Source organism: Ochotona princeps, chromosome 25 (assembly GCF_030435755.1).
Source record: "Ochotona princeps isolate mOchPri1 chromosome 25, mOchPri1.hap1, whole genome shotgun sequence".
NCBI lineage: Eukaryota > Metazoa > Chordata > Mammalia > Lagomorpha > Ochotonidae > Ochotona > Ochotona princeps.
This window is the reverse complement of record NC_080856.1, coordinates 26,106,644-26,121,159: the sequence shown is the minus strand read 5'-3', so window position 1 is coordinate 26,121,159 and position 14,516 is coordinate 26,106,644. Positions and strand designations below refer to the sequence as shown.

Below are 14,516 nucleotides of genomic sequence, written 5' to 3'. Positions count from 1 at the left end.
TTGAGGTTCCTTTGTAAAATAATTGACTTTTCTCATGTGCGTACTTAAGTATCTTTTCTTTATGTTCAACAAGAGAGCTTGATTATGATCTGTTGTGGCAAGGAGCACTTTTGGTTGACTCTACTTGGATTTCTGCGCTCTTCCTGTATTTTGTTTTCCAGTTCTTTCTCCATGTTAGGGAAATTCTCAATTCTTTCTTCATTGGATACATCTTTTTTTTTCTTTTTAAAGATGTTTTTTTTGAAAGTCAGATTTACAGAGAGAAGGAGAGACAGAAAGACTCTGCATCCACTGGCTCACTCCCCAAGTAGCTGCAGTGGCTGCAGGGGCTGGTGCTGAGCCAATTTGAAGCCAGGAGCCAGGAACTTCTTCCACATAGATACAGGGTCCCAAGGTTTTGGCCCTCCTTCAGCTACCTTCCCAGGTCACATGGAAGCTGAATGGAAAGTACAGCAACCGGCACACAAACAGGTGCCCACTTGGGATCCTGGCACATGAAAGGCACTGACTCCATCTGCTAGGCTACTGTGCTGGGCCCCTGCATACATCTTTTAGCTCAGTTTCTCTTTCCACGCTTTCTGAAACTCCCATAACTTTTATGTATGGCATTTTGATGGTGTCCCTTAATTCTTGGATACTTTTGTTAGTTTACTCGCTTCCTCTCCCAGTGTTTGGTTTCATTGTTATTGCAGGAGGTGTCTTCCAGTTCTGAGATTCTTTCTTCTACCTCATTCATTCTATTATTGAGGATTTCCATTGAATTTTTAATTTGCTCTATACTTCATTTCTAATAATCTAATTTGATTTGGTTTCAGTGTTGTTACTTCCTGTGTAGTGTATTCCTTAAATTGCTTGAACAACTCCTGTATGTGCTCCTTGTTTTTAAGGAGCTTCATACCCGTTTTTAAAAATTCTTTATCTGGCACTTGCTCGATATCTTCTTCAGTTAATTCTGAGGTTGTAATCAACTTTTGCCCCTTGTTGGGGGAGGCATCAGTAACTTCAGTCACTGTGTGTGCCTCTTCTTTTGCCCTTACCATTGAAGCTAAGATTAGTGGATTTTTTTTCCTTGGGACAAGTCTTTAACCTGTATCTTCCACAGGTCTGCAAGGCGACCTTACTGGTCCTGTTCAGTGCCCAGTTCTTCGTTTGCCATCACTTGTACCATGCCCTCTAGCGAGTTTTCAGTCCTGTCCCCGATTCTGCAGCCGAAGCTCCTGGGTCGCCTCTGTACCCTGTGATCCCATGCTGTGGTTGCACCACTGCCCGCTCAGCCTTTCTTCTGACCCCGGTTCCTGCAGTACTCGGGATTAAAGAGACACAAGCTGTGACTTTAAACTAGATCAACAGGGCTGTCACCTCGCCGGTTGCAGAGTTTCGATTTTTTTCTTTCCTCTTCTTGATGGAAGCTACTGGCAATTAGGTCTAGAGACAACCCAAACCTATTTTTGAGGGACCCATGGGCTGTCAATTGGCATATCTCCCCAGTGGGACCAGTACAATGAGCCAGAAGTGAGTGCTCCCCGGGGTTAGTGCATCCTCAGCTTGCTGTTGTCTGTCCCCCAGAGCGTTTGCCACCGAACTAAAACAATGACATCTGGGCCCGGCATGATAGTGTAATGGCCAAAGTCCTCGCCTTGACCGCGCCGGGATCCCATATGGGCGTCAGTTCTAATCCCGACAGCTCTACTTCCCATCCAGCTCCCTGCTTGTGGCCTGGGAAAGCAGTCGAGGTTGCCCCAAATCCTTGGGACCCTGCATCCACGTGGGAGAACCAGAAGAAGCTCCAGGCTCCTGGCTTCAGATTGGCTCAGCCCCAGCCCTTGCGGCCGCTTGGGAAGTGAACTGTTGGGCAGAAGTTCTTCTTCTCTGTCTCTCCTCTCTGTATGTCTGACTTTCCAATAAAAATAAGTAAATCTTAAAAAAAAATAGCATCTGTTGTGGCACTGGTGGTGGCCGCACCGTGAAATCTGCCACGTTCTCACACCCGTCTGCTGGAACTCTGCCACTCTGCTTCTGCCTGTGATGGGTTCAGAACATCAGTGGAGCCTGCAGTGCTCTGGCTGGATTTGCCTCCTGAATTCCCCTTCCACTTCCCCCTGGAGCTCCAGTCGCCGCTGGGGTATCTGTTCAGTGCAGCACCAGTGCGCTGTCTGCTCCTTTCCCGTGTCCAGGGTCTCCAGATGTCCCTCGCTGTCAGCCTGGCCTCCATTTCCCCGGATCACACCTGTCTGCTTATTGGTCATTCCTTCTCCGTGCGTTCTGACATGCCCTCACCCTGTTCCGCTATCTTGTTCTTGGGTGGGATTGTTGTTACGAATATTGTTGGACTGGAATGATTGACTTACACAATACACAGAATACTTCCAGTGTAGTTAAGCATGCTAAGTGGGGAAATTTTCAATAAAAAATATGACTGGGGTCTGCGTACAGGTTAACCCTCCGTCTGTGATGCCATCGGGTCTTAGAGTTAATCTGCAACTTTGCTTTTTTGTTCACTTGAAAAATAGAGTTAAAGAGGCAGAGACAGGTATCTTTTATCCCCTAGTTTATTCCCTAAATGCCCTCAATGACCAGGGCTGTGCCAGGCGGAAGCCAGGAGCCAGGAGCTTCTTCCAGGTCGACCACACGAGTGCAGGGCCCGAGTGTTTGGGCCATCTCTCACTGCTTTCCCACATGTGTTAGCAAGGGCCTGGACTGGAATTGGTGCCTAGATGGGATGCCAGCGGCAGCACCAGACAGCTTTACCCACTGTGCCGCAACGCCAATATCTTGCTTGGATCTCATTCTCTTTTGCCGAGGAAGCTCTGCTGGGGCGCCTTGGGAAGGAAGCTCAGAGTCTTCAAAGTTAAATGTGTGGGTTTGTTAGACTCTGTATCCTAATTAAAGAAAAAGAAAAACCTAACCTTCTGTCTGCTGAATGAAGCTTTTATTGTTTTGTTGTTGTTGTTATTTTTCTCTCATTTTTGTTTCCTTATTTTTATTCCTATGTTTACCTCTTATTTTATATTCTAACTTTTTTTACCTGAGAGTAACTTTAGAGGTGACCACTTTTTATATCAGTATTTATCATCCAGTCTCCGTACTCATCTAAAGTAGCTACTGGCGCTTGTTGGGACAGCAGTTGGGAAGGGGAGGCGAGCAGGATCCTGGTTCATTAAGAGCCATTAAGAGCGTTGCCCTGCACACCCCCCCACACAGGGGGCACCCTTCCTGCTAATTCAGAAAGACTTCTCTTCCAAAATCCTTGCTTTTTTTTTTTTTTTTTTTTAATGTTTAGTTTCCAAGAGATAGTTTCCAACTGATGGTTCCTTCTCCTAAGTGTCGTTAGTTACCACAGTGGCCAGGGCTTGGCTAGGCTGAGCCAGGAGTTTAGAACTCAGTCCAGATCTCCTGTGTGAGTGGCAGTTACCTGGGGCCTCCCACAGCACACAGGAAGGTGGGATTGGGAGAGACCCTGGATGGAACCCCAGCCCCTTGGCAATGGCATGTGGGCGCGGAGCTCTCAGACCCGCTGTGGTTCTGGTCTCTGCTGACTCAGCCTGGCCACCCAGCCACGGTGATCCCTCTCTGGCCTCACAGCTGGCCTCCCTGTCCCCGGGAGGACCATGTGTAAGCCTCGTGTCCCTGCACTCTTGTGGTCTGCTAGATACCCGTGTGAGTGTGTTTTGGAAAGTCTTTTACCAGCTTCTGTTTCACTTACAGGGAATATTTTACTTTTTATAATTCAGTCGTAGAGGTTTTATCTGATTGTGAATTGTATCTTCCTCATATTTTAATATTCATCCTTACATCTCTGCATGTTGATCACTGCTTTAGCCCATTCACATTCATTATACAAAGTGGTGGATTTTAGAGCTGTTTCTTCTTTCTTGCCTGACACTGTTTTTGGTCTTGCCTTCCTCTCTGTTTTTGGTTTATTAGAGATCATGTAGAATTTCAGTTTACTATAGATTGGCTTTTGGCTGCAGCGCTGCGGAGTACATACATGTGAGGTTGTGAGATTGCCTTAGAGATTGGAACTGGGTCCTACATCCCTTATGGATGGAGACAGTGTTCTGCTAAATGGCGTTGGGTCCTCGTGGTTCTCATTGTGCAGACCGAGGGGGCTGCGGTGTCGCTGGGTGCCTGAGGGGGCTGTGGTGTCTCTAGGTGCCTGAGGGGGCTGCAGTGTCTCTGGGTGCCTGAGGGGGCTGCTGTGTCGCTGGGTGCCTGAGGGGGCTGCGGTGTCGCTGGGTGCCTGAGGGGGCTGCGGTGTCTCTGGGTGCCTGAGGGGGCTGTGGTGTAGCTGGGTGACCTAGCTTTCCCTTTCCTCCTGAGGATGTGGGCGTCCACCTGCTGCCCGTCTCCTTTAGCCTGAAGAGCAGGTCGGACTGTGGGAATCTCGAGTTGTATTTTATCTGAAAGTATCTTCATTTTCCCTACTTTTTAAAGGATGTTTTTACTGGATACAGAATCTTGAATTTATAAAGTGGTTTTTTTCTTTCAGCATTTAAAGCTGTTCTGCTGTCATCTGACCTTTGTTGTTTTGGCTGAGTGGTGAATGACCATTTTAATTCTTTCTCGGCATTTGTCATGTAATTCTTTCCTGTCTGCAAGAGGTTTTTAGCCTCTTTGGCTTCCAGTGCGTCTTTTCTCTCTCCTGCTCCAGAATCGACGTCTTTCCGCATTGATTATGCATTGTGGCACAGCAGAGCAGCCATAGTCATAACACACCCGTGTCCTTTGTAGTAAACCACGTGGAAGCCCGTGTGCCCTGAAAGGCCTGGGGAGGGGTGGGACTTGCTAAGGCAGAGGTAGTGGGTCCACTTCGGACCACTGCCCTTCAGTGGGCAGGCACTCAATGGCTCAGGGCAGCCTCATGTGGGAGAGCAGACATCCTCAGCAGAGTCAGTGAGAAGAGGAAGACATTCTAGGGATGTCTTAGCAGTTTGTCTTTTCCGTATGTACTTGTGATAATATTGTCACAAATCTGAAACAGATACTGTTTCGGTGAAGTTCCACCTGATAGGAATGTATGTTATTTTACATGGCAGCATTTTTTTCTTTTTGTTCCTTAAATGCAAATATTGATATGTTGAAGCCTAGTAAATACAGTTTGGTCTTTTTAACTGTATATTCTCTGTCATGAAAAAGCTGTAAACTATCGAAATGAATGCCCACCAGTGGATTTGACTATTTCCCTGTGTTAGACAATTAGATTGTTGAAAGTTTTTGTACTATTATGTGCAATACTGAAAACGTATTTCCATAGTGGTTTCCCTGTGATAAACGCTTAGAAATGCACTTACTGCACTAGAAGGGATACAGGTGAGTTGGGAATGTTTCCAGACAGTCCTCCAGAAACACTATAAGCATGTCAGCTGTCTGGCCTCAGTTTCCTGCATTTAGCTACCATTGGGTTTAATTTTGTTTAAGAACATTTTTAACTTAATAGTTGGAAAGCAATATAATACTAGGAAACAGCCCTGGAACCAAGTGACTAGCACTGGTTGCTGGGTGAGTTATGTAGTGAATCCTAGGTGTACTGCTGGCTTGATGGAATGAAGGCGCTGACAGTGGGGAGCCCCTGGGTGGCAGCAGGAAGATCCTGGGAGGGGGTGAGCTGCAAACAAAGCCTTGTGCATGGCAGGCAGGAATGGGCTGGAAGCATGTTGCCATGGACATAGAAACCCTGGGAAGCCCAGATACCCGTTAGTAGAAAGGTGAAGTAAAAATAATATTAATCATGACCTGCTGTCCCAAGGACACACGTAGGTGAGTGTTCAAGCTGAACTCAGGCTGTGGGAAGGGTAGGGACGGTCGCGGTGGTCAGCTCCTGAGGTAAAGGGTTGGTGTTTGTGATAGCAGCTGATGTGAAGATTTCCCCAAATTATTAGTGTGGAAAATCCCACCAAATGTGAGTTAAAGTTGGAAGGCGAGGGAGAGTCCACTGTAGGGAAAGCGAACACAGAAGGTCCGGAATCGGGTGAGGACGTGGCTCTGGGAGCGTAGGCTCTGTGCCAGTGGTTCTGGTATTGGAGAAGTAAGCGACGGGGCAGGGTGCGGCAGAAATTAGTGTCTACATTTGAAGAGTCAAAAAAAAAATTCATGCAAAGGGAGTGTCATTTTTTTAATTTCATTTTTTTTCCATGAGCTCTTTGAAATCTCATTATTATAGACTTTTTTATGGAAAATGTCTTATTTTTTGTAGTTGCCAAATTTCTAGAATCTGGAATCTTGAAACAGTGTAATAAGTTGATTTTAGCATGGCAATTAAATATAGCCTGATTGAAATTAAAAGTTTAGTATATGCGACAAATATAATTAGACCTTTAGGAACTTAAAAGGACCCATAGAGAGCCACGAGTGTGAAATAATAACGAAGGATTAAAAAAAACCAGAGGAATGAAACACTATGGGAGATGTTTTTCAGAGATGCTATGAATATAAAATTAAGTCATTAAAATTAACTACAATTTAGCACAGCTGAAAGAAAATTACTTAACCAGATGGTAGATCAAGAAAGACTAGGAAGTTTGAATGAAGATGAAGTGATGAAAAATGTTTGACCTGAATCTAGATACGAGATTATGAAATGTCGGACGCGTACGCAATAGGAGCGGTGGTCCATGAAGACACTGTGACCAGGAGCGTTCAAGCACCAACTCAGGGCACAGTGCGCACCTAGAGTGTGGCGTGCCCTTGCGGGAACAGGGAGTGTCTAGCCTCAGTGTCTACAAGAAGTGCAGTGTGCTGGGCTTCCATCTCCATAGGGGGACAGGAAGACTCCAGGAGGCACAAGGAACCAACCAATCGCACAGGAGCAGTGTAAAGCTAAACTTAGCAAACTGTCAGGCTCTTCCCCGCCAACTGAATAAATTTGCTGTGGTAGCTTCCCATAGATACACCAAAACAGAAACATAAAGGTTGAAAACTAAACATTGGGACACAGCAATTTGGGGACAATCTTTTTTTTTAAGATTTATTTGTTTTTATTTGGAAGTCAGATATACAGAGAGGAAGAAAACCAGAGAGAAAGATCTTTTGTCCACTGATTCACTCCCCAAGTGACCACAATGGCTGGAGCTGAGCTGATCCGAAGCCAGGAGCTTCCTTCAGGTCTCCCATGCTGGTGCAGGGTTCCAAGGCTTTGGGCTGTCCCCGACTGCTTTCCCAGGCCACAAGCAGGGAGCTGGATGGGAAGCAGCGTTGCCAGGATTAGAACCGGCACCCATGTGGGATCCCGGCACGTGTGAGGTAGAGGACTTTAGCTGCTAGGCTAGCATGCCAGGCCCTTTGGAGTACAGAGAAGAGAAACAGAAAGGTGTTCTGTCCTCTGACTCCCTCCCCAAGTGGCCACAGGTGTGACACCTGCCTCCCGTATGTGTGGCGGTTCGAGTCCCAGCTGTTCCACTTGGAGTTCAGTGTTCTGGGAAAGTAGCAGAAGATGGTCTGCGTGCTTGGACCCCTGCACCCACGGGCACCCACATGCACCCACATGGCTGTAGCCTGACTTGGGCCTGGCTTTTGCGGCCGAGTGGGAAGTGACCCAGTGGAGGGTCGTCTCTCGCTGTTCTCGCTCTGCATTGTACCTTTCAAATCAACAAATTAAAATCTTGAAAGAAAAGCAAAAAGTTGTCTCAAGGCCCCTTTCTTGATTCCTGAGTTCTCAAAGCAAACGAAAGGACTTCGGTGAACTCTGTCACCATGTTAGGAGTGTCTCTGCCTGTTCTGGGAATTTATTTAATGAAATTGTATGTATCTGCCTTCATCCATTCACCATATTTTTGAGATTCATTCATGATGCAGTTCATTTTTTAAACTGCCAAGTAGCATTCTATGAATATCACAATTTGCCTAAGAAATTGCCGAACTGTTTTCTGAAACTGTACATTTTGCACTCACGTTGGTAATGTCTGAGCAAACCTTTCGGTGGGTGAAGGATGAAACCAGATGGTGTGCAAAAGGTGGATTAAAAACGCGAAGTTTCTAAGATGCTTCCTTGCACTACAGAGACATGCGTATTGCACGTGCTTGAGTGAGGCTGTGGGCAGTGGAGATCCATGCACTGCTGGGAACTGTACAGCCACCTTGTAGGGCTCATCTGCACCCCTCCTACCATCCGGTCAGCCTGTGCCTACAGGGGATACGCAGTTATGCTTATCTATGCTTGTTATAGGAGGAGACCTCAGAAAGTTTGCAAGCTCACATATGACAGTTGCATTTTTCCGTGGACCTGTAAGCTCCCCTGCTATTCCTTACAAGCTTTGTTTGTAAAAACCTGAAATTTAGCTGCTGAAATGATCCTTAGCAAGGTTCATCAACGAGAGAATGGAAAAATCACTAGAGATATATCCCATAGAGGATATGGTAGACGTCTCTCGTGGTGTCATAAACAAATGCACGTTGCAGTTTATGTAATATAAAAATATAAAACTGGCAGAAGAATGTATTTCCTGTATTGCTATCTTGCAGAGTGAGAACATTGGCAGGATTGTCACCTGCCAAATGATGGACTGTTTGCTCTTAGGGTGAGAAAAGGGAGCAGTGGGTGTGGGCAGCGCAGCGTTGCTAACACTTAGCATCGCCTTCCATAAGAAGATGAGGTGGGCTGCAGGTGACGAGAAAGTGTGGGAAGGTCGGGAGGCGAGTTGATGCTGGGCCTCGTCGTCTGTAACCTGTGATTCTCTGAACTCTGAAACAGCTCGTAAGGAAACAGTTCCTCGATTGCTGCTGAGGGCTGGAATATTCAGTTTTTGGCCATTAGTAAAAATTTCTTTGGGATGCTCTGTCAGTGTTTTTCTTTACATGTGTTTCTGTAGAGATCCATTTTTACATTGTGTTTAATTTAGTCTATAGTAGTTTTTACTTCAATTAAGAATTTTACATCAACAGTATGCTTATTAGAAAGGACTTCCCTAACAGGTACGTGTTCCTATGTATTTTTTTTTATTTTATAGTTTCCATTTATTAAGCCATGTGTAACACATTTTAAAATACAGACTGTTGTAGACTATCTTTCCTTAACTCCTGGCCCTGCCTGGGCCCTCCCTGTCTCTGCCTCCTCGGCCTTCCCTGTCTCTGCCTCCTCTGCCCTCCCTGTCTCCTGCCTCCTCGGCCCTCCCTGTGTCTGCCTCCTCGGCCCTCCCTGTCTCCTGCCTCCTCGGCCCTCCCTGTCTCCTGCCTCCTCGGCCCTCCCTGTGTCTGCCTCCTCGGCCCTCCCTGTCTCTGCCCATCTCTGCTCCTGGCCGACCTGTGTTTCCTCAATTGCCTCTCCGTGGCTGTGTGGCTGTGTGCACTGCTGTTGCTTGATCGGTGTTGGACGTCAGTGACTTTAATGTTTGGCCGTGGTTCTTACGTACTGTTGTTTGTGTTTTTGTTTTCATCACTCATCTTCAAAATGGGGTTTTGCTTGATGTTAAAAATAGTTATAGAAAAGTTTTGGTTACTTCTTTATTTATAATGTGCACTTGTGGGAACATTATTCCTAACCGAACACGAGCAGAGCGTGTGGTTACTTAGTTCCCTTTGTCTTCTCAGTGCCGTAGTTGCTTTTCCCTTTGCGTCTGCAAGCCCGTGTTTGTGCCTGCCTTGCCGGCTCTTGCCATGCAGTCTAACACACTCGGCACTTTTTCCACAAGGTCAGTCGTGGTAGATCATCTGAAAGGTCTCGAGGATGATGATGATGATGATTTTGTGGCAGTATCCTGGAACATTCCACTGTGCTCCCCCCTCGGCCTTCTGCAGCTTTGCAAATGGGGCATTCGCCAGTCAGTTACTGATCATTTGGATGGGATCTTTTTCTGTTCCAGTTTCTCAGTAGGCTTTGGCTGATATTTTGAGCATGTAGATACTGTAAGCAGATGTGTTCACAGTCGTTACTGTCAATATCTACGATGTAGTTTCCTTAACTTTCTTCCAAGTCATGTTTATAACTACTGCACTAGCGTACACCAGTCCAACCAAGCCCGGGGGGCTGGGGTCCCACCTTCCAAGTCCAAAAAGGGGCAGACGCCTGGTGGAGCTCAGTTTGTTGGCTTGGAATTATACAAACGACTTAAGGAATTTTTGAAGAATTACTTGACAAATCTTCTTAAGGTAAGATATTTTACATCTATATGAGCAATTAGCATGCAAAAAAATGGAAATGGTTTTAACCTAAATGCTAACCCTTTCACTGTTTGTTAATTTTATTTAGGTGTTAACATGACTTGCCTAGCCTTTTTACTGTAATGAAGACAGAACCTTCATAACCATACTCTGTTTTAATTTGTTACATTAGGAGGTTTTGATAAGTCTTAAAACCATTGTAGTACTGTCCTTAAACGATTTAGTGGTTTTGTATTTGCTGGAGGTTGATGAGCTTTTTCACTTAAAGCACGTAATTGTATGTTCAGATTACTTGTGCTTTATTTTGACCCAAATAATGGCATTCTCTAGCAAACGACATAAATAATTAAAAGGTTATTTATACTTTGGGAATACGTTTTTCAAAACAGCCGTGAAATTGTCCAGTCAGCCAGATCGGGTTTCACTCCAGCCAGCCGCATCCCTCTGGAGCAGTGCTGCCTGTGTCGAGCCTTGCTAGGGCAGCAGTGGGGTCTTTCCCCGGCGGCTGCCCTGCCCTCGCTCAGTCTTCATGCTCTGTCGCAGAGTATTGTGCCGCTCACGTCCAGCCACAAGGTGGACGAGTGACTCTGTCGTTTGGAAGAAATGTTGCTGTATTCTTGTGAGAATGTGTATTAGCATGTTTTGTGCAGAATAATTTAGCAGCATGCATCAATGGTTTTTAAAGCTATCAGTTTATTTTCACTTTCATCTTTGTTACATGACAACTTAGTCATCTTAAAGTTTGAGCTCACTTATTTCTAGGATGGAGAAGATTTGATGGATGAGAGTGTCCTGAAATTCTACACTCAACAATGGGAAGATTATCGATTTTCAAGCAAAGTGTTGAATGGAATTTGTGCCTACCTCAACAGACATTGGGTTCGCCGCGAATGTGATGAAGGACGAAAAGGAATATATGAAATCTATTCAGTAAGGTCTTTTTTAACCTTTGCATGTGTATTTCCTAAGCTACTTCGCCTTTCAATAAGGGGATGGAGGCAAATATTAAGCTGTTTTCAGAGTAGTGGATGAACTTATCTCTGTATTCAAGAATGTTGGCACAGCAGCAATATCTCATTGCTTAACTCTTGACAAATGTAATTAGAAGGAATACGATGCGGCTCAGAAGTATGACTAATTTTTATTGTTAAAAAGTTTGATGTGTGTGACAGACCTGCACTGTTTCCTACTGGAGTTTGCAGTATACTTGTGAAGGGTCTTTTTTTAAGGGTGTGTTTATTTGGAGTTACAGTGGATTGGGCAGGGAGGAACGGATCTTCAGTATGCTGGTTCACCCCTCAGATGGCTGCAGCCAGTGGCTAGGGCTAGGCCAGGTGGACGCAAGGGGACTAGACTTACATATTCAGGTCTCGGAGCCCTACGAGTGACAGGCGCCAGCACTTGGGCCTTTTGCTAGCTGGGAACTGGGTAGAAGCAGAGGCCCAGTGCCAGCCCCGTAAAGGTTTTGAAAACTTACTTATTTTCATGTTACGTGAAAGGCAGCGGGCAGAGAGCAAGATGCACTGATTGACTTGCAGAAGCGCGCGCTAGGCAGGGCTGGGCCAAGCCACCACCCAGAGCCTGCAGTCGGTCAGATCTCCCCCATGGACAGCAGGGAGCGGAGGGCTTGGCCGTCACCTGCTGCCTCTGGAGTGAGCTGCCAAGACGCCAGGATCGAACCAGGCACCCAGACTGGCAGCTGATGAACCAAATGCCCCCTTAATCATCATAACATTTTAAACTTCCTAGAGTTATCTTTTTCATGAGGTTTTTATACTTCCCCCTATTTATATTTTAATTTTTAATTGGCAAAATTGTGCATGTGTATGTTTATCATATGCAAGTGCTGCTTCGATACATGTACCCACGGTGGACTGGCTTCTTGCTATATGCAAATGCTTTCTTGAGCCTCAGCATTTTCAGCATAGGAGCTCTGTAACTTTGGTTGATTGCTTTTGGAAGCCTACTTAGCTACAGAACCATGTACGCCCAACAGTATTACCCAGACTCTTGAAAAATGACTAGTTTTTAACTTTTCCCATACTGTGTTTAACAATAGTTAAAGAAAATATAAAGGAAAAAGTAGAGGTGCTTTCTAGAGTGTATAGTCATCTTTCTTGAGTTTTTTTAGTTCACTTTCAAGAGCCGTGCATTCTAACCCTTTAATTAGTCCTGAGTATATGTTGTTCTTATATTGTTACTACTTTATTTTCTTAATATTACTTTCGTGTTATTATTTTTCTTTTTTTAACTTTCACATTCCTATAATTTTTAGCCAAAATACTACTTTGAAGTTTTTGATGATTAGATTTGCATGTAATCTTTTCAATAAATACAATATAAATATAAACCTCAAAATATCGAGCTGTGTGTCAATTTGAATTTGGCAAGAAATAAGGCTGATACATTTAAAGAGCTAGTCAGCAGTATATTTTTATGTAAACAAAGTTGAATTTAACTGAATGATCTCAACAGAGTACTCATCTGTACATTCTAATATTCCTCTTTTCAGAAACCATTTTATATTAATTTGCTAATATGACTCCTGTGGGAAGTTTAGAAAAACACATAGAATAAACCGTATCATCTTTATATATGCTCATTACAAATGAGTGTGCTGTGCGTGGATGTACGTGCAGGGAAGGTGGGGGTCTCAGCTCGTGCACCTGACCTGCATCCAGCGGAAGCATCTGGAGTTTAAAGTGCGCGCTTGTATATTTACCTGTGTATCATCACCACGATTCAGAGCTTAGATTTTTAGTCTATAATTTATTTTAGAGAGTATTAGGAAGCCATGATGATGAATGGAATTATCTTTATTCTGCTAGGTCAAATGTTAAAATTATTTGACCCAGAAAGCATATTTGTAGATTGAATCCACTGTTATTTAAGCTGATGGGAATGTTCTCTCTAATGCAAAATTCCCTTTAAACTGTTCAAATGTGAGCTGATAAAGTATCCATTCTTAGAGTGGTCTGGTTTCATTGTGGTAAATAAATGTTTGCCAAGCTATCATTTGAATATTTTGGTAAAATCTTATATCCATGTATATATTTCCTGTGACTTCAAAAGTCTTGTGGAAATGTGACACAAGTATAGACATTTCACACTTTGTTTTTCTCCCCATCCAGCTTGCATTGGTGACTTGGAGAGACTGTCTTTTCAGGCCATTGAATAAACAGGTACCTGCTTGGGGGGCTGTGTGTGCTTCTTGGTGGGACCCCATGCTGTAGGCTCTCTCATGAGCATTGCTCGGCTTGCATCTTCCTGGAGAGTACATCTCATCTCAAACTGTTTAATGACTGAGTGTTGAAGCAGATATGCCATACCAAATGTTAAATTCTGTAACTCATATGTCTAATAGTTTTCCTATATTCTTTCAAGGTAACAAATGCTGTCTTAAAGTTAATTGAAAAGGAAAGAAATGGTGAAACCATCAATACCAGACTGATCAGTGGAGTTGTGCAGTCTTACGGTAAATCCAGTTCATTGGAGTTTTTGTATCAAATGGCAGACATAGCAGTGCTGGGCCAGAGTTAAAGGATTTAACATTATCAGGAGAAGCATTAGCATTGGCAGAGGTGCTCGGGAATTCCTAGTCAGTGATATTTTATTTGATTTTACCCTCTTAAAAGTTGTTTGATCCTTTTGTCTTAGAGAAAGTTTAATGAGATAGATGTTTGAAATTTTCTTTTCTGGTTTCATCACAAACTCCTGGCTGTTTAATGTGGCACAGTGTTATTGAATTGCATGATAAACCTGTCAGCTTGAAAAATGAGACAGAAAAAGGGAATACGGTGTTTAAAAACCTTGTCTAGCATGGTATTTCTTTGGAAATTTAAGTTAGAAGTTTTTGTTAGAAGTTTTTGTTGCTTTTGGAAATACAAAGTTTTCCAAATGAAACATGCATGACTATGGGTTACTATGAATTACTTCTGTATGTCCTGGATATAATATGAGATAATACGCTTTAGTATTAGTAAATAATAATTGCCTTTGTGCCCTGTCATTTCACATTTATATTTAAGTCTTAACTTTAACTTGGTATTATATATAAGTATATTCTGTTAAATATATCGTAAAAATAGAATAATTGAAATACAGCTCATATTTAATTCTAGTGGAATTGGGGCTAAATGAAGATGACGCATTTGCCAAGGGCCCTACGTTAACGGTGTATAAAGAATCGTTTGAATCTCAATTTTTGGCTGACACAGAGAGATTTTATACCAGAGAGAGTACAGAATTCTTGCAACAGAACCCAGTTACTGAGTATATGAAAAAGGTAAGCTTACATGTAATACTTAAAATAGACTTAAATTAAAACAGCCCTTGTCATTTCAAGTGAGTTACTGTTTTTGCACTCTGCTTCGCACAAGTCATTTGTTGGACATTGTTGTGCTAGCATGTCTTCAGCGGCTGTA

At 43.8% G+C, this 14,516-nt stretch overlaps 1 protein-coding gene across 3 annotated transcripts in view; it reads left to right on the top strand.

Annotated features, from left to right (window-relative positions):
- CUL1 (cullin 1) overlaps positions 1-14,516 on the top strand; it is a 69,282-nt gene that overhangs the window by 31,606 nt on the left and 23,160 nt on the right. For all 3 annotated transcript variants that reach the window (XM_058655001.1, XM_058655000.1, XM_058655002.1), the window contains 5 exons: positions 9,906-10,080; positions 10,855-11,022; positions 13,224-13,274; positions 13,477-13,567; positions 14,214-14,377. In XM_058655001.1, the coding sequence (XP_058510984.1) occupies positions 9,906-10,080; positions 10,855-11,022; positions 13,224-13,274; positions 13,477-13,567; positions 14,214-14,377 (649 nt within the window). The remainder of the gene's footprint in view (positions 1-9,905; positions 10,081-10,854; positions 11,023-13,223; positions 13,275-13,476; positions 13,568-14,213; positions 14,378-14,516) is intronic.